The 27,812-nt window shown below is 38.7% G+C and overlaps 1 protein-coding gene across 7 annotated transcripts in view; it reads right to left on the reverse strand.

Moving 5' to 3' along the window:
* Window positions 1-27,812, reverse strand: part of LOC139962153 (plexin-A4-like) — a 205,569-nt gene that overhangs the window by 113,469 nt on the left and 64,288 nt on the right. For 5 of the 7 annotated variants that reach the window (XM_071962097.1, XM_071962102.1, XM_071962100.1 and 2 more), the window contains 3 exons: window positions 12,838-14,159; window positions 11,244-11,435; window positions 5,114-5,245 (listed from right to left, as the gene is read on the reverse strand). In XM_071962097.1, the coding sequence (XP_071818198.1) occupies window positions 5,114-5,245; window positions 11,244-11,435; window positions 12,838-14,007 (1,494 nt within the window). In that variant the 5' untranslated portion in view covers window positions 14,008-14,159. The other 2 variants (XM_071962096.1, XM_071962098.1) reach the window with 2 other exon arrangements.

A 27,812-nucleotide genomic window follows, 5' to 3' on the forward strand; every position in this document is an offset into this window, starting at 1 on the left:
TCAAGAGCTCTTGCTGAGGATATTAACAACAAGGCTTTCCCCTCCACATAAACTTGACCCCATGTGAACTTGTACCCACAAAATATCACTGTATCATAACATCCCCTGGTTTATATATTTATATATATATATATATATATATATACCCTCTACCTGGGTTGATTTGGTGTTCAGGTTTCTATACATAGGTCAACTTGGAAATGGAACAACTGTTACCATGGTTTGGTGCAGAAGGCACTGTGCTCAAAGGGAACAAACAGGGTACAGAAGGCACAAAGATTTTAACTGGGAAAGCCATTCATATTTCCTGCCAGGTTTGGACAATCCTCCCAGGAAAGATATTGAGCAAACAGCTGCTGAGAGAGGAGGAGCAGGGGGGGGGGGTACAATAATATAAATATTGACACATTCTGTCTGTTAGAGGTAGAACCATGTGGTTGCTATGAAGTTTTGAATTTGCCAAGAAGGTAATTCCACATCCCAATTCATTTTTTAAAGGTCATCTTAGAGGATAATCTGGAAATATTGCCATAGATTTATACAATATTTGTATTGTATTTTATTTTTTTATGTTTTCCCCACCTTCCTTATCTTTGGCTTCATCTCAAATGATGCGGCTTATCACAGTTTATATGACATACCAATTCTCTATATGTTGCAGGCACTTACAGTAGCTTTGTACACATTAATAACAATGACCTTTGTACTATAGCATGCTAAAGGTACAGTAACCTTTGGCTATAAGTGCATTTTGTTTTTTACAATTTGGCCATATCTGCATGTGCATAAAGTATATACATATTATAGCATTCTGGTTAGGCTAATGAAGTTTTAGCTCTCCTTGAAGGCTTTCCACATGAATATTCATATTTTATGTCTTCCTTTCTTTCTATTTTGGGCGGCAAAGGGATGCTTTGTTCATTTACATTGTTTTTAATTACTTTTTTATTTATTTTTAATACTAATTTGGTACATTTTTTGATGATATAGATGTATAGGGCAATCCAAACTAGAATGTCCTAGAATCAGACTACACACATCCCATGACATTTTCTAATGCAATTTGTTTATTTAAATTGTTTTTTATTACTTTTTTAATTTATTTTGCTCATTTTGGTACATATTGTTTTGGTACAGATGTATAGGGCAATCCAAAATAAAATGTCATAGAATCAGACTATGTACGCATCTCATGAGCATTTTCCAAAGTAATTTAATACTTTCACACACATATCAACCTGCTATATGTTGGTGGCCAGATGCAAAATGATACAGATTTATAGGGCAATCCAACATAAATGCCCTAGAATCAGACTACACATCTCATGAGCATTTCCAAAGTAATTTAATACTATCCACACATATCAAGCTGCTATATATTGGTGGCCAGATGCAAAATGATACAGATTTATAGGGCAATCCAACATAAATTGCCACAGAATCAGACTACACATCTCATGAGCATTTTTTAATGTAATTTAATACTTTCACACACATATCAAGCTGCTATATATTGGTGACCAGATGCAAAATGCTACAGATTTATAGGGCAATCCAACATAAATGTCCTAGAATCAGACTACACATTTCATGAGCATTTTCTAATGTAATATAATACTATCACACACATATCAACATGCTATATATTGGTGGCCAGATGCAAAATGGTACATATTTATAGGGCAATCCAACATAAATGTCCTAGAATCAGACTACACATCAAATGAGCATTTTCTGAAGTAATTTAATACTTTCACACACATATCAACCTGCTATATATTGGTGGCCAGATGCAAAATGCTACAGATTTATAGGGCAATCCAACATAAATGTCCTAGAATCAGACTACACATCTCATGAGCATTTTCTAATGTAATTTAATACTTTCACACACACATATCAACCTGCTATATATTGGTGGCCAGATGCAAAATGGTACAGATTTAAAGGGCAATCCAACATAAATTGCCACAGAATCAGATGATACACACATCTCATGAGCATCTTCTAATGTAATTTAATACCATCACGCATGTATGAACCTGCTATTTATTGGTGGCCAGATGCAAAATGATACATATTTATAGGGCAATCCAACATAAATGTCCTAGAATCAGACTACACATCTCATGAGCATTTTCTAATGTAATTTAATACCATCATGCACATATCAACCTGCTATATATTGGGGGCCAGATGCAAAATGGTACAGATTTAAAGGGCAATCCAACATAAATTGCCACAGAATCAGATGATACACACATCTCATGAGCATCTTCTAATGTAATTTAATACCATCACGCATGTATGAACCTGCTATTTATTGGTGGCCAGATGCAAAATGATACATATTTATAGGGCAATCCAACATAAATGTCCTAGAATCAGACTACACATCTCATGAGCATTTTCTAATGTAATTTAATACCATCATGCACATATCAACCTGCTATATATTGGGGGCCAGATGCAAAATGGTACAGATTTAAAGGGCAATCCAACATAAATTGCCACAGAATCAGATGATACACACATCTCATGAGCATCTTCTAATGTAATTTAATACCATCACGCATGTATGAACCTGCTATTTATTGCTTTCCATTTACTATGCTGAGCTTCACTATGCAACATCCCACCCAAGGGATTCGAGAGAGCAAGATTTGTGTGGACTGGATTATTGGGGTAATGAGAAAGGAGAGAATTTAGTGGAAAAAAGGGGAGCTTCTCATGAAAGGGTTTTAATAGTCCATTGCAATTACTCATACTTCTTGTACCTCCCGAGAATGCGTGGATATATATCAATGATATGTTTCCTGGGAGTCATAACACCATCCAAAGTATGAATGTAATATCATTGGCGAAGATGTTTGACTAGAAGGTTGAAGAAGAACAAAGAGTAATATATGATCAAAACACCATTAAAAACCTGCCCTTCACTAAACCCCATAGGGACTAACACAAAGGACAAAGATGGGGCGAGTCTTCTGTGGGCTATATTGGCTACAGTATGTAATTTAGATGCATGCAACTGTTAGTGCAATGATTAGCTCGGTTCACCAACAACGAATAAAGGAATTTAATAAGTATTGAAAGTATTGAGAATTCAAGGAGGCATAACAAACAGTATTCTAGCATGCCAATTTTTGTCTATTTTTGTTTTTACAAAAATTTATACCAATTTTATTGGTAATTACAAGTTCAAGTTTGTAATTTCATATTTTTTTTTCGGGAGGGAGGCTGTCTCTTTCTTTCTTTCTAAATTTGGTAAATTGTTTATTAGACTTTTATTAGACAGAATTAAAACCTTTTAAATGTTCATAAATTGGCAATGCTATGATGGCATGTTGGGTACCCAGTCTTCCAACTGGCTGTTGTGAACAGGTACTCTACTATGCCTGAATTCTCACCAGGTGGAACACAATATATCAAACCTTCATAGAAAAATTGTGGCCATTTCTAGATACAAAGAGTCCTTACTTTGATACAGCATCATCCCCCACCCCCCCCCCCGCTCCCCCCCCCAAAACGACGTGCATGTCAAAATGGACTGCAGTCTCTCACTGATTTAGAACTTGGTATCCAATGAAGGTTGAAGATGGACATTTTTAATAGACACCAAATCGTTTTGGACTTCTTGGTATACCTGTGGGCAATCAATTTACACTTTGAATAATTCAGATAAACTGTTAAAAAAGTAGTAAAATCCTAAATGAACACAGTGGAATTTTTCAAATGAATAAAGTTCCAACCATAACAAACGATGGATTCTTTTCCATACATGTATCCTGGACAGATAGATAGATTGTCGCAGTCTTATAGGTGTATTAACTATGAAACTTATAACCACGGAAGAAAATTGCTGAAAAATATTACCTCCCAGAAGAACCCCTTTCCACGCCCAACCCCCCCCCCCCCATTCTCAAGAACTAGCCAAGATGGTTTTATGATGGAAATAATCCTCAAACCTAGGCAAATTATTCCCTTCTCAGCATGTAAATATGTAAATATGCAAATCACTCGCGACAAAAGAAGAAATGAGACACGTTTCAACCCTGAAGTTTTTTAGTTTCTTTTAAAGAAAAGCTCAGATGGGAAAGAGAAATGTGTGGGCAAGGGAGGGCAACAACAGATGTTTGAAAATGCTGTTAATCTCCTGAGAAGATTAACGTCCCCATAGATTGATGTTCATTAGAGTCAAATATTCAATCTCCCTAACTCCCTCCCTACCATCAATCACTGTGACTTCTTCTTGTCTTATGTTGTTGTTTTGTTATTAAATTATTTTCTGGATTTTGGCCTGAAATTTACATCACACTGTTTGATTTCCAAAATGTCAAAAAATCCTTTAATTACCATTTTAATGTACTACCAGGTACTGGATCTAGGTCCACAAAACATGTCAAGAGAAAAGATTGTATCATATATATGTATATAGGGTGTCCGCACATAAAGCGGGAGGCCTGGGTTCGAATCCTGGTGGAGGCTGGAAGTTTTTTCACTGTTCTGGATTCTCCAACTCACTATGATTTTAATTATATATATATATATGTATATATACGTATATGCGTATATATATATATATATATATGATATATATATACATATATATATGATATATACATATAGATATATATAGATATACATATAGATATTTGAAAGGGCAAACATTTGTGGGCATGCCCAAAATGCTGACAGAGCTAAGCTGAAATATCAAATGGCCTGGATGAAGAAAAGGTTACCTTCGTAGCCCCAAGTCTTTAATCTTTAATGTAGAAACTTCTCTTGCCTTTATTCAAATGGGTATTATTCTACTTCCTAATATGGCAAGGCAAACTGACTAACTTTTACATGGAACCTTTGTTTCATCTGCTAGGATAATTTATATTTTTCTTCTTCTTCTCCTTCTGGGGAGAAGATGGTTACGGGTAGGGTTGAGGAGATGTCAAGGCTAGGGTGGAGGGGATGTTAAGGGTAGGGTGGTGTTTTGTGTATGTGGACTGGGTTTAAATGGCATCAATTTGAAGATATCTTCCGATTTTGAAGTGAATTAAAGATCTTTCAATAACGGCAACAAACAGCAAAAAATGGTTAAAAAAACAGTTGTACTCACCTTACGCTGAGTCATAACATATAGGAACTCATGGTCCGTGCTGAACTGGAGTCCGTTCTGGGTCACAGCGCTCCCCGGGTCGATAGATTTCTCTTCGTACAGACTGGCCTGACTTGCCGACATGACCCGCAACTGGGAAATCAATCGATAAAGAAACATTTTGACTGTAATTTGCTCTCACCAAAAAAATATGGAACGATAAAAAGATGAACACTGTAAGATAACATAAGTTGCCCCGACAAATTTAGCGATTCAAGCAAGATCTGATTTGTTTCCTAGCAACTGATACACAACCCTGGGAATAGAAATCCAATTTGTATCTGTAACTTCTATAAAAAAAAATATATAAAAAGACTGGTGTGATCTTATAAGGCCCGTCTTAGGCAGTATAAATCATGAACAGAGCTTGGTCGAGTATTTTATCAAACTTTCTCATTATATTTATATTCTGATTAGAAGGACTACCATCCTTCTGGACTTTTTGCAACAAAACTAAGGAGAATTATCGAGCAAAATTTCAATTTGATTTTTACACGTTTCTTCAACGAAGACACTTTTTTCACGGTAGTATTTACCCACATGTATTAATTAATAAGCAGCAAGTTTGATAATTTGTAACCTTAAATTTACATTCACTTTAAATACTTGAAATACAGGTTAACTAGTTAATGCTAATAACCGATGTATAACATGCGATCTTAGTAGATCCTTATATACATGGAAAACCTTCAAACAAATCAAATCAAAACCCATTCAAAACCAAATCATCTCAAAGAGCTCTTTGATATTCACGTACAAGTTGTTCATAAACCACAAACTGATATGACATCTCGTCGGAAAACGTATCCAGTAACGACGAGGTTCGTGTTTAGTCGTATCCTATTCAATTCCAAATCATTCTGTTACTTTCCCTTCTTTACTACTCATCCCACACCAAGACACGGATTCCTTCACCTCCTCCTCCTCCACCTCCTGAGGCGGGGTAACCATCGGATACCAAACTCCTCACATGGATACATCGGCAATCAAATTATTACCAAATGGAGACCTCTGGCAACAACTATCGATCCCATTCGACCTGACCATCGGTAATTTGAAGGACTTGCCTCGAGTCATTTTTTGGTATATTTTGTATATTTTTCCTTAAGAAGACTACACAGATATATATATTTACAAGGGACCAAAAAAAAAAGACTCCTTCTTAAATTTCTCTTTTTCTATGTCCTTCCATTTCTACCACCTGTGACATGCAACTTTTCCGTCTTCAAAAATCCTCCAGGCATATCGACTCGGATTAACGACTCCATCCCACTTTTGACGACGTGATTGACCCCAAAAAACATTTTCATCTTTTACGGCTAATGAAAGGTTTTAAAGCACGGGAGGAAACTGGTTCTAACTTGACGGTTGAATTGATTTTGTCAGGAAAAAGGATAAGGAAAGGACAGAGGGAAACAGGGAGGACGGGGATTGGACGATAAAAGAATGGGGTATGAAGTTACATAAGAGATGGGAGAATTTTCTTTGATTGTAGCAAAACATACACAAATTTTCACCCAAGACTTCATTTTATATGATGTTTCTAACTACTACCTAGTGGAAAAAAAATTTTTATATATGAACATTTTTAATTTCCTCATCTAATCAAGTTTTAAATTAGATGATTATTAACTTTAACAGTTAATAACAAATGAGATCTAATGATAAGTCTGCATTGGTTTTTACATGTCGACATACATTTGAGATGAAAGAAAGAGTTGTATGCTACTCTAAATGTCGATGGCATGTGTTATAAAGAAACCATAAATTTCTAGATATTTGAACTCTTGTGATATTAATGCAAATGTCACTCAACCATTTTTTTGTCTCTACTTCTTGAGGGGGGGGAGGTGACAGGTGCAGAAGCTTGGTGAGGGGGGAGAGGAAGAGGTTGATTAGTGGGGGTTTTTTTCTTTAGAAGTGAAGGATGTGATGTTACAACCATAACCTGCTGCTTTTATCCTGAGAGGTCATCAAAATAAACAGGAAAGAAACCAAATCATTAAGGTCGACTTCCTTAATACCACTTTTAGAATTCTCATTTATCCTTGACTACAGGAAATGTTTGCCATTTGCAGTCACACCTGACACGCACAAAAACACTAGGATTGCCAAGAGGACGTAACGATGATATTCAATGAAAGATAATCGCAATTTCATAAAGTGCATCACAGGGTTTTAATATATCGCTGCTGAGACAAAAATAAACTCGAGGATATATACACGCTACCGTCTGGTTGACATTCTAGAGTTTTAAAGTAAAACTCTTTGCATGGATATAATGTTAAATATCTTTACTTACTACGGTATATCGATGCTTAAAATAACCGCGAAAGAAAACTTGTTTCCATAGTTGAGTTTTTGTATAAAGAAATGATAATTTTCCGTCCGCCCAACTAAATATATCAAGAGCATGGGGGAGGGGGAGGGGGGAAAGGGGGAGAGGGGAGAAGGGGGGAAGGAGAGAGGGGAGAGGGGGAGATACACATGTTCTACAGTATACAAAAATGTGTAACAAAGCTGTATCACACATTAAACAACAGGATTTAACTTTAACCAAACGAATGCAACGTGTCGATTGCATTACCAATTGTAATAAGCCACTGAAGGAGGAAGTTAGGGTAGCATTATCTCGAATTAAAGAATTGGTATGTGAGAGTGCTGATATCTTGGATTTTCAGACGGTAATTCAGTTCAAACACTTAACCTGATGTAGCTTTTCTATTCTGTCTCATCGTGGGTATAAAGTTCCAGGTAATCACCCCATGGGCGGAACGGAAAACATTAAGTATCAAGTTTACGACTTCAGCTGCCTTGGAAAACCCAATCAAACATGCTTGCCGCTTAACTAAAACAACATGCAAAATACCTCGTATAGACAAGACTATATTAACTGATCTCAACCACTCTTGAGGAAATGATACAGCAATTGATGGCCACCTTAGCAACAATATTTGGTCATGTTCCCAGACGGAATCGTAGCAGTTTAGCAAGACCAATCAGCTGTAAGTCTGAAAAATGATCAAGGTCACATGTATATAGCACTTTTATCTAGACCATCCAGGGATCGATAACAACCAGAATTGACTGTATAAGGCTAGAAAACCAATGTATGATTCTACTTTTAAGCCTTTTACATGCAATGCCCACTACGCCAGTGCTACAATTTGAGACTTTCTTTTTCTTTAATATTCCTTCAGGATGTAGCTTGTCTCAGGAATACCATATTGCAATAGTTGTTTACAAAGCAATGCCTTTAATTTCTCTAGCGTGAAACATGTCATACAAAATTTGAGATATTTAGCAATTCCAATCTGATGAATTTTCCCTGTTGAATATTCTTCCTACTGAATATACGCTATTGATGTGAGACAGTGGCAGCGATTTGAACATTTTACACAGCACAGAGGTTACATGTGCTTGTACAGACACACTGTGACTGGAGTTGGAAGCTATACCTATTAAAGGTTTGTATCTTGTATCTCAATCACTGCCCTGGCTATGTGTATACCCTCCATCCCACCTCCATGCTGCCCTAGCTATGTGTATACCCTCCATACACCTCCATCCTGCCCTGGCTATGTGTATACCCTCCATCCACCTCCATCCTGCCCTGGCTATGTGTATACCCTCCATCCACCTCCATCCTGCCATGACTATGTGTATACCCTCCATTCATCTCCATCCTGCCCTGACTATGTGTATACCCTCCATCGACCTCCATCCTGCCATGACTATGTGTATACCCTCCATCCACCTCCATCCTGCCCTGGCTATGTGTATACCCTCCATCCACCTCCATCCTGCCATGACTATGTGTATACCCTCCATCCCACCTCCATGCTGCCCTGGCTATGTGTATACCCTCCATCCACCTCCATCCTGCCCTGACTATGTGTATACCCTCCACATTGACCTCCATCCTGCCCTGGCTATGTGTATACCCTCCATCCACCTCCATCCTGCCATGACTATGTGTGTACCCTCCATCAACCTCCGTCCTGCCCTGACTATGTGTATACCCTCCACATTGACCTCCATCCTGCCCTGCCTATGTGTATACCCTCCCCATTCACCTCCATCCTGCCATGACTATGTGTATACCCTCCATCAACCTCCATCCTGCCCTTCTGCTGTATCCTCACCCTCCACACTCACCCTTCCTCATCCCCTTGCCAACTCCCATCATTCCCACAATGCTCGGCACACATCCCCATGGCAACAGTACCTTTCTTCAGCATAACACCACCACATTCGAAAGATAGAAACGAAACAGTCCTATGATTCCTCATCAGCAAAGAGACAATTTAAAACCTTTTATTGGTTTTTCAGACTCCTCGGTTTCACTTTCAAAATAATTTTGAGATTCATCATCTGGAATCTGTCTAGACATCAAGGGAAGTCAGTTGTGTACACACACAAAAATCTCCAAAATTTCAGCATAACGATGAGGCAAGAAGCTATAGAGATCAGGAAGAATAAAAGATTCCTAAGCAAAGATTTTAAATTCCATATTTTATCAAGGCTGCAGCCAGGAAAGGAGTCCAAGGACTTGAAATGACAAGGAGAAAATGACATCTATCAACAGAGAAGTAACCCACGATCTGGCTTCGACCAGAGGGGGGTATTGTGCCGAAGGCTGGCGTATGGCATCAAGAATAGTCACACAATGCCAGGTCAGGGGGAGCAGTTGTCAAAATCAATTCCGAGAGTGTCAAAACCACTTACAGAGTGACATCAGATGGGAAGGAGGTGGTAATTTGATGACTTCTCCACTATAGCCAGTCAAATGTCAAACATTTCAATGATGTCGGTTGGCCTAGTTCTCTCACCTTTTAAAAAGGACTTGTAAAGTTGTGAAGTTATGGATACAAACCAGGCAGAAAATAATTGAGTCTTACCTCCCCTCCCTTCCCCCACCCCCTACCCTCCTTTCCACTCCCAAATTATCCCCTAGCAAATCAGTTAAACGCTCCGCACTGAGTATGACTAAATCATAACATCTCTCACTGAAACAAATCAAAACCTCTTCATTCTGAGAAAAGTGGAATTTGATGAAATGAGAATCATCTAGCATTCTTTTTCCTGATTGACGGTAGTCGTACCACGAGGAAATTCACCCCAATCCGTCAGTCTTGAGACACGTGCCCGTAAATTAAACAAACAACAAAGCAGTAACACGGAAGAATCAAGCTTTTCACAAAAGTTTGTCACCGCCATTATTGATTGGTTGACAGTCGAACGGCTTGCTCTGTTTTTAGCCTTCCCCCTTTTTTTTGGCATCCCATTCCACCCCATCCCATCCCACCCCTCCATCCCCAGTCTCCCACCACCTCCCACAAAGGAGCATATGAATGAGATAAGATGAAACAATACTTTTCCTTGCATGATTCATGAGAAATGGACTAATAATTGTTTAAGACTTTTTTTTCTTTTTTTTTTAATTCTTGTTTCTTTGGGGGGGGGAGAGGAAAGGGGGGCTTTTCTTCTGTCAATCGGTGGGTATTTTGTACTTCTGCATGTCCAATTTGCAGGTACGGTCACCTTATAACTGCAGTTACACGATTCAGCAATGTGAGTAAGTCTGAGAGAATATCGATCGATCAGTCATTACCAATTAGTGTAGTACTGGCAATACCGTCAGGCAATGTGGATCTCTTCATGGGTTTCAGATTTATTCTCCTTAACATGACCCTCGTTGTTTCGGAATTTTGATAGAGATGCACTTGATGATCCGGTAATCACCAACTGTACTTTCACAACAGGTCAGACACTGAAGGTCACTTCATTTATTGATTATTAAGCTCATCAGGATATTTTTCACCCCAAATGTATTGCTCAAACTTTTCAAACAAAGGTCTTTCTTCCCTAAAGTTTCTCACCCTTTAATTATAAATTAAAGACATTGAGAAGTGTAAAATTAGACAATGAGATGTCACATAAAATGGTCTGATCATGGCAGTCATACGCTTTGCTGAGAAAGTTTGGACACAAGTGACCAATTACTGACAGTCTAGCATATTTCTCTGACACTGGTGAGCTTTAATTAAACCACAAATACCGTCATGCTACGTGGTGGATAAAGTTGTACCTTTTTGAGTTGCCCGTTGCTGTTACCGAGGAATATGATGGTGTCGTTGTCATGGTTGGTCGCGGTGATGGATGTAAGGCCGGATGAGTCTGTGTAAACCGCCTCGGAGTCGTACCCCTCCACCCCGCCGATGGGCTGGATGAAGTCGATGGTCGTACAGTATTCGGGGCCTTCCGCTTCCATTTGAGCAATCTGTGAACGGTACGATTTAGAAGAGGAGAGCAATAGCAGTGGACCAAAGTCAACGAGATGAAACCTGCATTTGTTTAGATCAATTTCAAACATAGTTGTGTTTACACTGAAAACACAATCTGTTACCTTCATTTTCAGTCCACCAAAATTGAACAAAGGAATAACATTATATAAGTAAATTGCAACATTGCAAAGGAAATAATAGAAATATAATTGGGGGGGGGTTAATGGGGATAGGTGAGGGCGCTATAGCCTTCCCACCACCATCGTAGGTCGACGGGTTTTTTTTTTTTCTTCAAAAAATTCGTTAGTATATATATATTACAACAACCTTACGGGTAGACCAAATTATGGACATGAATTACAATCAAAATATACCTCAGAATGCACAAGTTGATATTCAGAGACCATAGACAATCCCTTACATGGCAGCAGCGTTCAACGAACCCACAGTTACACCCTCTTTTGTGACATTTTTCATGACCTATACAGCTCGTCCATAAAGGTTCATGCCCCCTACAAAAAATATCATTGCAACTGGAAATAGGTTCCAACCCACCATCGCCTCCCCCCCCCCTCCCTCAACCTCCTCCTCACCTTTTCAAATTCTGTGCAAGTCACTTAACAAAAATTTACTTTGGTTCTGAAGTTATGCAGGTCCGAAATATCACAGCCAAAATTGGTTTCTACATGTTAAAAAATCCATGCTTGAGAGGTACTATGTTTACAAGCATGGTTTAGTCAGAAATATCACAACATCATCAAGGAACTATTTTTCTTTTCTTTTCTTTTGAATTCATTTCATTACCCCGATACATAAATAAATAACCAACTCAAGGTTCCAGTGAAGTGATAAGGAAGGAAATGAAGTCTCCAACGAAAAAAACAAGAAACAAGACTCCATAATTCAGTCTGGGTTTGCACATGTTCGAAACCAGCGTTATTAAACAATATAGTTTTTGTCAACAACAAAAGAAAGACTTCCAAGGCAATTTTTTGACCACTAAATATAACAAAGTTTATACCTTTTGTTTCTTAAATTTCTGAAGTTATTGATGTCTCGTTTTTCATCTTGACATCCGTTTAATATTCATGCTGTGACAAATCTAGACCAGAATATCCTTGTTTGGAAGGAGCTACAAATCTTTATCCTCTCTGAGAGACAACACAGCAGGTTTGACCGACAAAAAAAACCCCTAAAAAATGGTTGCTTGGTCTGGGCAAAACTGTCGAAAGATTGAACCAAACTGATACAGTCTCTCGGGAAATCTTCATTTGGGCAAAATAACCTCTGAAATGCATCTGATTTTCTAGGATTCAACTTTTACTGCTGTGCAGTGGCTTTAATATATCAGAGAAATATCAATATTCCTGTATCATATATGTATTAATATCTACTCACCAGCGGCTTGGAAGCACGACAACTGAGCGGCTCCCACCACCTGATGTCGGTCCAGGCTGTTTGTCCGGAGAAACAACTAATCCTCCGGTCAAAGAACTTTTGCATGATGGATCTGACCGGGTACATGCACACGGCGGATTCCGCTGACGGTGACATCGTGTTTGGTATGGCCTTTGAAAACGTCACAAAGAGGACTGCCTCCCCGTCCACGAATCCCTGGAGACCCTCCGTCGAGCTGATCTCCATCACGTACGCCCCCTGGGCCAGGTTGTATTTGTTTCCGTTGTGCGTGCAGTTCAAGGGTAACTCGATGTACGAGTTGTACTTCCTATCCTTCTGACAAATCTGGACGATCTTGGTGTAATTCTCGGGCGATATCCGCTGCTCGTCTATCGGCTGGTTGGCTATGAAGTAACTGAAGCCCCGGTGAGAGAATCCGTACACGTACTCGATGTTGAACCCCGTGGGATTCGTAGCATCCTCGGGGGGGAACAGCTGTTTGGAACTGGTCCCGAAACCTTCCGTGTTCTTGACGATTTCCAGCAGGTTGCCGTCGCTGGAGTTCCTGGGAAGCTGGCGACTGGAGATTGTTGGGACACCGTCAAAGTCCTGCCACTTCCCTTTTGAGGTGCCGACAAAGAGGACCTTCTCGTCGGACGAAGGCATGGACGCAGGCGTGACGAAGGCCACCACGGTCCCATTGACCGTGTTTGGAGCAATCTCCTGAGAAGTACTGTTAGCCAACATTGTCAAGTCATCTAGTCGGCGTACCTGGCAAGTCCCTTGGTAAATACTCCCACAGGTAATCAACTTGCTCTCATCCACTACCAGTACCTTATTGATGTTATCGGTGGGCACACGCTCCCTGTCGCACCTCCTGGGGGGGACGGGGCACTGCTGGTTGTCAACCTCAGGCCCCGTCTCCTCCATGTGAGTCTGTTGCAGATCCGGGGATAACTTATAAATCTTATTGAGGGCTCCGACGATGACGTTCCCCGAGCTGGGATCAACCACCAAGTTGTAGAGCTGTTGGGTGATATCGGACACTTGGGTGGAGGTCTCTTCCGCCACGAACGTGGGGTACGTGTGGGAGGACGAGGGGGCGAGCAGAGATACCAATACGGTTACGAGTAATAAAGAAAGCTGTCCTCTGACTGGCAAGAATGCCATCGCTATACGGTCTGTCTGCTTGCAATGCACTGAGAGAGAAATCAGGAGTGGAATACCCTGACAGTGAGCATACTTTGTTTTATCTGCCTCTCAAAACGACGATGCATCGAGTTTCATCCTCTCCGTTACCTCGTTTCTGTCATCTCGAGAATCTAGCAGAAGAGAGAGAGAAGGGAGATCGTATGTTCATCCTCAAGAGGTTCAAAACCGGCTCTAATATGTAATCGTTAGTTATTTGGCAAAGATCTGTGTGATCAGGATAAAGAACTAAAATAGTACTTTTGACAAGTCTGAGGCAGAAAATGAGCCCACTTTGACATATTAGTATTTTTTTGTTAGTTTTTTTTTATTTCTTTATTACTACTAGGCATATATCTAAATATAAAGTATAAGGAATACATTTATGTTTGATGGACTGTTCTGTTAAAATGGTAAATGCACAAGTCCGCAAAGCAGAATGCAGTAGTGGTTTTACAATTCAACGTAGTACCTCCCCAATGTATACCTGGAATATAACAAACACTACAATTAAATTCAGCTATAGGTGTGGGATAACTTGCTCTTGAATAAAGTAGGAAACTAACAAATCCATTATTTTAAGTCAATTAACGACTTATTTACAAACAGGATGTATACTGTTGACGCTAATCTCAACTGACTGGCTACGCCTCCTATTCATAGAGGACTACAGTCACACGTAGGAACACTGGAAACCAAATCTGGTGTGGTTTGTTCTTCTCCCAAAAATAGCGCCAATATTGATCATTTTTGGTTGAGATGCAACATTATCACCAGTCCAGCTTCCTAAAAATGCTGGTAAAACAGGAGTTCAATTACACCTGATTGATCAAGATAATGCAGTACAAAGTGTGTGAGATCCCTGTATACACAACAGTCCACCTGACCGTCCATTATGACCCATGAATTGATGACCATGCATTGATGACCATGCATTGATGACCATGCATGATGATGACCCATGCATGATGACCCATGCATGATGATGACCCATGCATGGTGACCCATGCATGGTGACCCATGCATGGGTCACCATGCATGGTGACCATGATGAACATGCATTTCATCCACAACAATTTTTGTTGTTGAGATAAAGCCTGCAGACCCAATTACCTTTGAACTCAACTGAGGCATATAAAATAAGCAGAAGCAGTGGTAGGCACCTATCGTCATCCCTTGTATATGGGAAGTCAAAGCACTCTACTTTGTATAGGAAATTGAAAGAACTCTACTCTGTATAGTAAAGTGAACACACTCTCTGTTTAGTAAAAGTACTCTTCTCTGTATATATATACTTTACAGTGCAAGAACTCTACTCTGTATATATAGGATATAGTGAAAGCACTCTACTCTGTATATATATACTTTACAGTGCAAGAACTCTACTCTGTATAGGATATAGTGAAAGCACTTTACTCTGTATATATATACTTTACAGTGCAAGAACTCTACTCTGTATATATAGGATATAGTGAAAGCACTCTACTCTGTATATATATACTTTACAGTGCAAGAACTCTACTCTGTATAGGATATAGTGAAAGCACTCTACTCCGTGTAGTGAAGTGAAAGCATTCCACTCTGTATATATATACTGTACAGTAAAAAGTACTCAGGCTTCTTACTATTGAGTCTTTCTCAAAAGTTTCTCATAGAACATCTACAAGTTAACAATTCCTTTGACTATACTTTTTCCAATCACTGGACACCCACAAAAAAAAAAAAAAATACAATGCTATTCACATTCCAAAACAAGACATTGCTCTTACATAACACATTGCTTTGTATAATGCACAGTATCAGAGATTTGCAAACAGGCCCTTAACAGAAGACACCACTCACAATGGGTCTATTTACCACCAATTGAAGGATTATCACCAGGTTTATCTCTGATGGCAATGAATGGGACTGGTCTATGTACCTCCCATAAAGAAGTAAATAATAGTATATAAGGGCGACTGACTCAACCGTGACAAGTCATTCAATAATAGTACTGACAGAAGTAATGCCGAGATACATCATGGCACAACTGTACTGGGAACAGTAGTTGATAGTCGTACAGTAAGACTACAGTGGTACTTCTAATGGTACAAGGCCGATTATCTTAAAGTACGATGCTCTCGGTTAAGGCTAGGGTTTAGAAAATTAAACTTGTACAGACATGATGTCAATAGCAGAGAAATAAATTATTCCATTTTTTTTTTTATAAGGAAGGCCATACTTTGTAAAAACATGTATCAAAATAAATAAACATCCCACAACAAATATCAAATATCAAACACAAATAAGTTTGTTTTCAAACAAATTAAAATAAATAAAAAAGGCCTGAAGAAACATCCGTTTTACATCGGTTTGTGTTTCCTTTTTCAAAAAACAAAAAAAAATGGCAAAATACACCCGGACTCGGCCAAATCAGAAACTTTCAACCATCATCCATTTTCAACGGACCTGTTTGATCTCAGCAAGGCAAAATAACTGCAGATAGAACTACGACATGCTGAAGCAGTACACCAGAGTATCCACAACGAACAACATGCATTAAAATCGAATACAAATATTAATGTTAATATTTGATAATCCTTATGAAGATCCAACCTCCAAATACCTGTTTTAAAATATTGATGTGAATGTTACACCAACAAACTAGAATCACTTGCAAAGACCACTTGTGGATGCCATTCGATCCTTAAAATTCAGCAATGCCTGCTTTATTAATGGTTATCTTTATGTATCTATATCCCTGACGAGAAGACTGAAAGAGTTGACTCCTCGAAATAACGTTACGACTTACGAACACAGCGACGTTTGAAAAGACCAAACGGTTTGATATCGGATAAGAACAGCTCCAAATATGAGTCATACTGATCCTAATAGAAGATTGACTTTTGTTTTAAAAGTAAACAAATGCTGCTAATACCATTCAAGCAAATCACCCCCCCCCCCCTCGCATAACCAGCAGTTATCTTTCCCATATTTTATTGGCTTATCAACAAACAGTGACAGTATGTACACCTGCATGGTTTGATGACATTGGGTCAAAGTACAACGTGTATGCAATATAGTCATCAAATTAGCTTTAAACCAGCGATTGTGCTTTCTATTATGATGATAACTGTGGCACAAGAATGTGACATACCACCCTTCATATCCTTTTCTCAAAATCCTTTTTTACGTTTTCCCGAAAGGGAAAAACTATGGATCGAGTCACTCTAACTGACCTTGCAAAATTTGTGACGGGGACCGCCGAATGCAAAGTCGGCGATGACTATAACGCGGATCGCAAAGTCTGTGATTACCAAGACTGTCAGATTCGTACGACACGGCAGCAAACAAAAACGTTGTACTCAAAAGTCGAAGCCATAGTGAATTAATTAGGTCTATGCACACTAAATTCTTCAATACCGCCCTCATTACATTTCGGGAAGTATGTCAGACTGTAGTTTTGGTTTTATCTTGCAGTGAGAGGAGCTGTAGATACATACTGAAATCTTACAATATTTACATTATATTTATTTTTATTTAATTTTAATATTTACAGAGCTATACTGTATACCCAGCTGACCACTGACTTACAACGCTAGGCTGTGAAAGGGAGACACTCCCATAAAATGCGGTTGGTTTTGTCACATGATTGAATACAACTTCTGAACCCCTCCCCTATCCCCCCTAGCTATCCCACATTCCCAACCACCCATATTTTTTTAAAGCAATTCCATATCAATCGATTTAGAATGGTTGAACACAACAGCTCCTTTTCCAACCCACCCCTCCTAATCCTCCTACCCTAGCCATATCTATCTAGCCCACATTCCAACCACCCATATCTTGTTTAAGCAATTCCACATCAATCCATTTAGAAAAGGTTGAACACAACAACTTCTTTCCCCCCCCCCCCTTCCCTCCCTTTACCAGCCCATACCTATCAAGCTCACTTTGGTATCCACAAGAATACACCCTACCATACTTGTTTAACAAACCTATTAAACTGCCGCCAACAGTACTACACCATGTCATTTAAACTGTCGCTCACTCGCTCCCGACGCAAATCAGTGAGAAATGTAATATCGGTGAAAACCGTTCCCCAAATTCTTCATCAGTTGCAATGGAAGCGATCCCTCCAATCAACGACGGTTAATTCAACGGGTTTTAAAAACAAGAGCCCAAGGGCACTGTGGTTCCTTGCTTGGGGTATAAGACAATACACATCATATTATCAAGCAAGATTGGGCTGAAATAGCCCAAGTAATTGTCCTACATGTTCCCATAAAGTAACCAACACTATAGCCAACACTTTTGTGATCACAAAATGTGATCGGATTTTTTATCAAAAGGCACTTTTGAGATCTAAATATGGCGTCAACAATGTAAGAAATATAAGAGACCTACAAGCGTGTCAACAGATATGATAACAATGGTGACCTCAGATGACATGACCTTGAAGTTTCAAAATGTTCCACCACCCCATTCACAACTTGTCCCAAAATATCAACCATGTCACACCTTGGCATTGAGATTTCATTGCATTAAATGTCAAAAAATTAACTTTTGAACTTGTATGTAACTTCACACAAAGGTCACCCGGAGGTCAACCAATTGACATTTTTGATCGGTGAGACCTAAATAGAGCATGACTGTAAAAATTCAAACATTTTTTCTTTGCCCATTTTCTCCCCCCATAATACTACTTTTTTAACATTGGCTGACCTTTGGTGACCTTGGATCACATGACCGTTAAGTTTGAAAATATTCCCCTATACCATTTGCAACTTGTCCAAAAAAATCAACCTTGTCACACCTTGGCACTGGGAGTTATTGCATTAAATGTGTGAAAATTAACTTTGACCTCAAATAACTTAGCACACGAAGGTCACACAGGGGTCAACCTATTGACATTTATGATCAGAAGGTACCTTTGACATCTGAAAATAGCATCGAAACTGTAAAAAATCCACAAAACACGAAAAGGTCACCAGAGGTCAAATTGAGGTCAAGGGTCACCCAGATGCGGGTCGACAATTGGACTTCATTGAAGCAACTCCCAACTCTAACGGACAATTTGTTCTCAAGTTATCGCAAAAATACTAGTTTTTTATCATTAATTGACCTTTGGTGACCTTGTATCACATAACCGTTAAGTTTGAAAATATTCCCCTATACCATTTGCAACTACTCCAAAAATATCAACCTTGTCACACCTTGGAACTGGGAGTTATTGCATTAAATGTCTGAAAATTAACTTTGACCTCATATAACTTCGCACACGAAGGTCACACGGGGGTCAACCCATTGACATTTATGATCAGAAGTTACCTTTAACATCTGAAAATAGCATCGAAACTGTAAAAATCCACAAAACACTAAAAAGGTCACCAGAGGTCAAATTGAGGTCAAGGGTCACCCAGATGCGGGTCGACAATTGGATTACATTGAAGCAACTCCCAACCCTAACGGACAATTTGTTCTCAAGTTATTGCAAAAATACTAGTTTTTTATCATTAATTAACCTTTGGTGACCTCGGATCACATGACCGTTAAGTTTGAAAATATTCCCCTATACCATTTGCAACTTGTCTCAAAATATCAACTGTGTAACACCTTGGCACTGGGAGTTATTACACTAAATGTCTGAAAATTAACTTTGACCTCATATAACTTAACCTACAAAGGTCACCTTGGGTCAACTTATTGACATTTTTGATTGATGAGACATAAATTAGAGCATCAAAGTATAAAAATTCAAACATTTTTTTCTTTGCCCATTTTCTACCCCCAAAATACTAGTTTTTTGACATTAATTGACCTTTGGTGACCTCGGATCACATGACCGGTAAGTTTGAAAATATTCCCCTATACCATTTGCAACTTGTCCAAAAATATCAACCATGTCACACCTTGGAACTGGGAGTTGTTGCATTAAATGTCTGAAAATTAACTTTGACCTCGTATAACTTCGCACACGAAGGTCACACAGGTGTCAACCAATTGACATTTTTGATCGAAAGGTACCTTTGATATCCAAATCTAGCATCAAAACCAAACATTTTCTTTTTTGCTCGTTTCCTCCCAAAATAAGCACATTTTTTCTAATGTGACCTTTGACCTTTTGACCTTGGTTTCAGATGTAGTTTAATCTCCTGATTCCAAAAAACAAAACGAAAAGTCTGTACAACCATCCTAACTCCGACCGAAAAACTTTGACCCCATATAACTTCGCACATAAAGGTCACACAGGGTCAACCTATTGACATTTATGATCAGAAGGTACCTTTGACATCTGAAAATAGCATCGAAACTGTAAAAATCCCAAAAACACGAAAAGGTCACCAGAGGTCAAATTGAGGTCAAGGGTCACCCAGATGCGGGTCGACAATTGGATTACATTGAGGCAACTCCCAACTCTAACAGACATTTCGTTCTCAAGTTATTGCAAAAATACTAGTTTTTTATCATTAATTGACCTTTGGTGACCTCGGATCACATGACCGTTAAGTTTGAAAATGCTCCCCTAACCAGTTCACAACTTGTCCCAAAATATCAATCTTGTCGCACATTGGCACTGGGAGTTATTGCAGTTTTAATATTTTCGGTTTTTTAACCATAACTGACCTTTGGTGACCTTTGTGGGCACCAAAAACAATAGGGCACACCTTCTCCATATGGCGGATCTATAGTCCAAGTTTGGCCTCAATCCAACATTCCCTTATTGAGATAGAGCGTACCCAAGCAAGTGTCACAGACACACACACACACATACACACATACATACATACATACATACATACATACATACACACACACGCCAACCTGACTGCATAGGTTCCTTTTGCTAAAGCAAGGAACCAAAAAGTAGTCTCAAAACCGAAGAAAAACATTGAAAATCTCCATTTCCAATCCCATCCTAGGAAGAGTAATTATTCCTCTCGTCTTTCCACGACTGACACATGTGAAGTATATAAACAGTATGGTCAAGGAGAAGGGACACGCATGGACGCACATACATATACATACCTCTGTTATGACTCATTTATATATATCTCCGACTAATAATTCTGTGCCTAAACATTTTCAGGGGGAGCGGGTGAATTTTTTTTCAAACCAACCTCTTATTTGGTCAGCTCCTCTCTGAAATAACTGTCCTTGGACTCTGACTATACCTTCGGAAGAAGAGACGGTATCTCTCCCACGAGCGGCGACTAAATGACTACGACCAACATTTACATAATTTGCACATCGCAGACTGACAAATGACCAGTTGATGGCTTTTTGCATCCCTCTCCTTCCCCTGTTCTGGTTGATAATTTCCTTCCTTTTTTTCTGTCTTCTAAACCATTACGACATCTTCTTTATTCTATTTACCTTCCTTTGAAACTGAAACAAGCAGACTTAAAAGAATATATCTCGAGGGATTAGTAAAACATTTCACCCGAGGTATATTTACTTCCCCCCCCTCCCCCTGATTCAGAGAGCCACAATCATGCAAAAGGAAGGAAGTTAATATCAGCGTGACCAAGGCTGGACAGTAAAAACTCTCGGGCAATTATTAGGGTCTTATATTTTAAGCGAGTGGCTGCTGCTGACTCAGATCCCTGTATAGCTGATTAGCGACTGCTTCCTGTTACGGCCGGTACAGGAATCAAAACAGGAAGCCATATTCGTGTAGATTAAGAAAAAGGGTGAGATAGGGTAACATTTAATAACCCATATTTAACAAAAGCAATCAAGTTAAATGATGACCGTTGCTTCTTGCAAACCATCCCCAAATTTTTAATTTTTAAGCACAGGAGGATGTGTGTTGAGAATCTCAATTTGGCTCGACAACCAATGTTTGTTGTGGTCGATGACGAGGGGGGGTTATACCCTGGGTCTATATGAACCCTCCGGGAGAGGCAGCGAGGGTAATTATACAAAGCCATATGTTGTAAAAGGTTACCATCTTGAAAAGCATCTTCTCTGTAAAGTATATTAGTGGATGACTTAAAGCATAAAATTAATTTTGATTATGTTTATAGTTCGTTACAAAAAGGGGATAAAAAAGATAAAAAATCAGCCCAGGTTGTGTTTTTTACACCACTATTAATTTTTGGCAAAATAAACCCATTAAAACTGCTGAGGGTTCATTAATTAATGACTGGATGGTCACTGTTATTAGTCTATTAATTTAAAACCATATTTAGGTCAATTCCTCAGAACGCAACCAAAAAATTCCATGAGGAAGAAATGAGACATATATGACCTATGACATGTTAACAACTCACTGACAAACGTGTCGAAAGGTGATGAAATGCCATCCGAGGGTGCTCTGTTGTAAACTAAGATCCTATGAAACCATAACCTGAGACTACCATGTTTAATGGTACAATGTCTACAACGCCCAAACTCCAACGACACTCACCAGAATTGGTGTTGTAATTGCTATGAAAACACATACTGAGCTGTTACCATGCATATCTGCGAGGAAACTTTATACAACCAATTGCTACTGTTTAAAGTAAACCAGAAAAAAACAAAAATGTGGACATTAGACAATATTTCCATTTTGTTTGCAATATGTTCAAGATTAACCTCAGGTACTGTACTGCAAGAAAGGAAGGCCTGCACTATTGCAAAACAATGTATCAAGAGTGTCAATCATCAAATTCCCTGGATTTATTCCCCAAAAATACGAACAGCTGACAATTTATTTCTCTTTCGTTAGCCTACCTAACGTCTCTCCAAGACCGTTCATGCAAGACTGTTTGCTTTGCGACTTACTCTTATTCCGTTTATTTACAGTTCATTACAGTACTACGTCCACAGTAATATTCCACAAACTTCATTGCTGCCCCACACACACCTAGACATTTTAAACCTCTGTTTTTCTTTCAACTACTGACCAAAGATTGCTTTTGAACTTTAATTTCGATGAAAACATTTTGACCTGCTCTCCTGAGAAACATTTAACGCATTTATTATTTCCAAAAAAACCTCTTCACCGTCCTACGACGATTCTCTTACTAAATAAAAAAAAAAGTTTCTGTCGCCGTCTCCTGCTCCTTGAATCGTGAGAAAGAAGAAGAAAAAAACAGTGTTTATCCACGAAGCGCGGAAAAAGAAAAACTGTTTATAATTCATCTCATACAATTCATGGCTTCCACAGAGTATATCAATTAAATCCTGCTTTTACTAAATCAAAATTTGATTACGGCTCTCCAAAGAGTGTGTATTCCTCGCAGGCACTTGTGAGAGTGCCATTGAGGGAGTGTGTGTATGTGGTGTGTGTGTCACTTACAGACATTCCAGAGACGAGCTGCTTGGCTGTTAACTCTGCTGGGACATGCCTCGTTCACAGACCATGAGGTAAGCGTTTCAAAAAATTAAAAGGCGCCTCGAGACATCGTGTCCGCGAGTCTGCTGCGTGACCCGAGGCTTTGTCTGCGGAGGTGACTACTCCGAAACATCGTTTCCGATCTCGCTCCGCGTAGGGTCTGAAATTGGAACCGCCCTCCGTTACGTTATCGTCTTGGTTTGGCGGTGATGTATGCATTTCTTCACGTTTCCCCAACAAACCCGCCGGAGTGAACCGTAACTGGGTAATTTACTCAACCATGAAATTAAGCACCATTGGCTGTGTGCCCTACATCAGATTTCATTTTTTTTTTTACCCCGAGGATGAGGAGAGCTGCGTAACTATAGAGAGCACACAAATTCAGCGGTTCAGAACCGTCTCAACCGGTTTAGAACCTTCTCCTGCACAACGTTAATGATAACCTAGATCAAATTTAACTTTAAAATGGACAGTGATAAGAATCGTAGAGAGAGAGGAATAAAAAGGCAACTGGACACGCGGGGGTGTGGGGGGATGCCGCGGGGGTGTGGGGGGATGCCGCGGGGGTGTGGGGGGATGCCGCATGTAAGAAGAACTTCTGCTTTCAGATTTTTCAAAAAGTCTCCCACCCGGTTCACTTGGATTTAGAAAACCGTTATTCCTCTACAGTGTGTGCGGTACTGTAGCTGTAATACATCCCTTGATGTGAAACTTTATAAGACTTCTACATTTTAACTTTCGATTTCAATTTATATCTCATATTTTTGCACTTGTAAGTTAAATACAATATATAGCGAAACAGTTGGAAAGGAAACAGATGAAGGGGAGCAGATACAGCAAAGACTGTCATCTATTAAAGTAAGTGACCGTGTAGAAACAAAAACAAAAATCACGAATTTAAATACAACAGGCAAGAAATTGAAGGAGGATAATGAGAGAAACTACAAACTAGATGGGTAAAATAGAGGAAGTTCAAAGCACTGTTCTTGGTCTATGCAAAATTAAAGTGAGAAATGGCGTATGAAACTAAAACTTTGAGTTATAAATGTAAGCAACGGTGGTTAACTTTGCGGTATTTTGATTTTACTTTAACAGTGTGCCCACGTTCGGCTGGATATAGCAGTTCACTTAAACTTTCAAGTGCTGCTTTTCCTGCCAAAAGTACATAGCAACCCGGTGACTATAATAGGCAATGATTTGTGTGAGTACCAATTTTTGAGTACCAACTTCTCAGAGGTGCACAAGGTTGGTATTAATTGACCGCAACAATTTAATGACAAAAAAAATATATGTCCCAATTCTTATATAGAAAATAGTATAGGTCGTAGGTATTTTTCAATCCATAGCTCAGTGGACATATAAAGGAGAAATGACAAAAACATGTGTAATGACACCCCTCCCCCTTCCCCCACCCCTCCCCCAGAGTAAGTGTACTCATGATCACTACCAATGATCTCAGCTCCACCATGGTTGAAAAATTTAAGTTTTGTTAGATTTCTTCTGACTGTCCTGAATATATTCTATATGAAAGTCAGGAAAATGTCAGACCCCAATTATTCCACAGACTCCCTAATTACATATTTGCCCTCACAGACCCCTCTACCTTCCCCTCCCCTTCCCTCACCCCTCACTTTGAGATTTTCAAACCAGCAGAATATTTCCTCTTCAAATCTATTTTGATAGCAAAACAAAGTTTTACACTCTTCAAACACACACATGCGGTTATAATAAAATAAACACAGTGATTACAATTACTGAAGATAAGTATAACACTAAATGCAACAGATAAAACCTGGTTTTAAACTTTTATTTCCAAAAAGGAAATTAAGTTTTAAATTAGAATTTCTAATCTGAGGTGCTGTGACTCATGTGATTAATCTTCTCCAATTTTTTGTATTCCTAATATCAACTTTTATAAAATCTATGAAAATTTCCTTTAATTACCCTTTTTTCCCCCTATAATAAAAGTAATCAACAACATACTCCCATCTGGTTTGATAATGAACCTACAGTACACCTTAGAACACACTGAATTAACTTCCGAAGTTCTTCCGGCAATATGCAATATTTGTTTCCAGTAAAAAGCTTCTTATAAACCCAATTAAGTGTTCACAACTGTTCTCAGGGCATAATTATCTCAGCTTTTAGTTTCTAGTACAGATTCAGAAGTCATTAATTGCAAAGCATGACAATATACATAATTATTGCTTCACATGACACTGAGCAACAGTATCAAGCAGAAAGTCAATTTTGTAAAAAAAGAAAAAAAAATTCAAAAATATTTATTTTATAAATTCAGCCAACGATGCATAAAGAGATCGGTGTTGCTGGAAGGAAGACTCATTATGCAAAACATACTTTATTTATGATTTTCTTAATCAGTAAGACTCTACTACACAACCATGCACATCAACAAACACCTTGCAACCATGGTAAACAGTATTATTACACGGAAATTGAAAATAAAAAATGCTCCTCTGTGATTTGCCAGCAGATTGTCATCACCAGCCAGGTTAATTACTTAATCAAAACCAAAATTATTGGAGGAGAAAAAATAGAAGAAAAATTGTTATTAGAGCGAAGAGGAACTTGATACTTGATTATTGTAGTTTTGGTATATTAATATTCACAGCTTGCTATATTTGTCTTCAATGCAAAAAAGCAATATATATATAGATATATAAATATATATAGATAGATAGATTTCTAACGCAGATAGAATTTAAGCGGAAAACTTCCGAAAGTTGGAAAGCAGCTTTTTTTTTCTTTACTCTGACATCAGAAGATATCCTCTTTCACACAGATTCCCATTAGAAGGTAACTCGATAGCTTAACGATTCAAGTTTTGCACATGAAATGATTCAGAACGATGTTAATTTGTATCCATTCGGACTTTGTAGTGATAATCAATTCTAATGTTATGACAGAGTCATAGAAAAATATATAAAAAAATCAGAATTATGAATGAAATGATTAACTTATTGCAGTACTTAAAAGAAGGATCCTAGTAATTTTTTCCTTTAGTGACAAAACTGACTATTCCTTTTATGTCAAATCATATTATGAAATATGATAGCTCAATACATAACAGAATTTTGCAAGCCCAATTTTCTGCTTACACGCTGTAGTTACCATATAAACCCCCTGAACTCATTTATACTTCAGAATGGTGCATCACTGGAACAGGAAGAGGACATACCCGAAGGGAATGTTTTCATGTTGGTAATTTGCTCCGTTCATCCGAGAGGACCAAATTTCTGTTTGGATGCCCAAAATCAGCTTTGAAGGTCGTACCCCGTCTTTGTTTACAACAAAATCAGATTGCATTGTAACTAGGCACCACACCAATATAGGTAAAAATGATGCAAAAAGGGTTCAAACAAATAGGTTAAAACCCTAAATAGGTTTAAAATGATGAATTTACTATCATCCCTAGTATTACTGATGTTCTATTCGCCAAACCTACACATCACTCTCATACCACCGAAAAGCACAACTTGGTTGTCCCTCGGAAAAGCAGGGAAAAAAAACCTTAAAAGTTTTCCCCCTCTGATCTGGTAGTGGGGGAGAGTGTGGGGGGGGGCACAGTACGTTAAGTGAACATCACAAATTTAAAAAGGACGGAAACATCTTTTATCTTGGAATTTAAATTGTGCACCCAATCTGATAAAAACAAAAAACAAACATAATTCCAGCTATTATGAACAACAGAAAAACTGACATCAAATTTACACAAAGTTGAAAAAGAGCAAAGAATTCATTCCTCTTTCCAAAACATTATTTGTCATCTGATGCAGTAAGTCTAATAATAAGAAACAGAAATACTCTGCTTTGCGCATAAAAGTCGTCAACACCTCTGTTGAGATTACCACCCTTGACGAACAATTTGAGGAAATAAATTTGACAATCAATGGATGACTGGCAAAAGAAGAAACAAAAGTCCCATAACGGCGAGAGGATGAGGGAAGCGGGTCACACTGTTAGAGGAGGAGCTGCAGGAGTATATACTAGAGGATATCTGTCCATACATCTGTCCCGGAGAGACAGGTAGATACGGGGAACGGGAAATTATGGGTATGAAATATACCAGGATACTCGTTAAAGAGTTGGTGGAAGAAATTAACGAGGTAAGCCGTTAATTAGATCACTCTGCCAAGCAGTAGGTATGACAGTTGCATCTATGTCTAGGTGTACGATCGTGTAACTAGGGAGTTGAAAGGCTTAAAGGCATGAATCTATGTGAGCGGCTCACGCAAGGCTACTAGGAGTACGACGAGATGCTGGAGTTCTCCCAGAGAGAGAGAGAGAAGTACCGCTCCACCAATTACCGGTCGGAAATTGTACGACGACGACGACGAAAGAGATGGTGGAACAGTCGGTAATTATTTATCGTCATCATTATAATCACTGTTATTACTAAAAATGCGAGGTGTTTCTAATGTTTATTTACGTTAGAATGGAAGGAAACGAAAATTGTACCTTG

This window comes from Apostichopus japonicus, chromosome 20 (genome assembly GCF_037975245.1).
Source record: "Apostichopus japonicus isolate 1M-3 chromosome 20, ASM3797524v1, whole genome shotgun sequence".
Lineage (NCBI taxonomy): Eukaryota > Metazoa > Echinodermata > Holothuroidea > Aspidochirotida > Stichopodidae > Apostichopus > Apostichopus japonicus.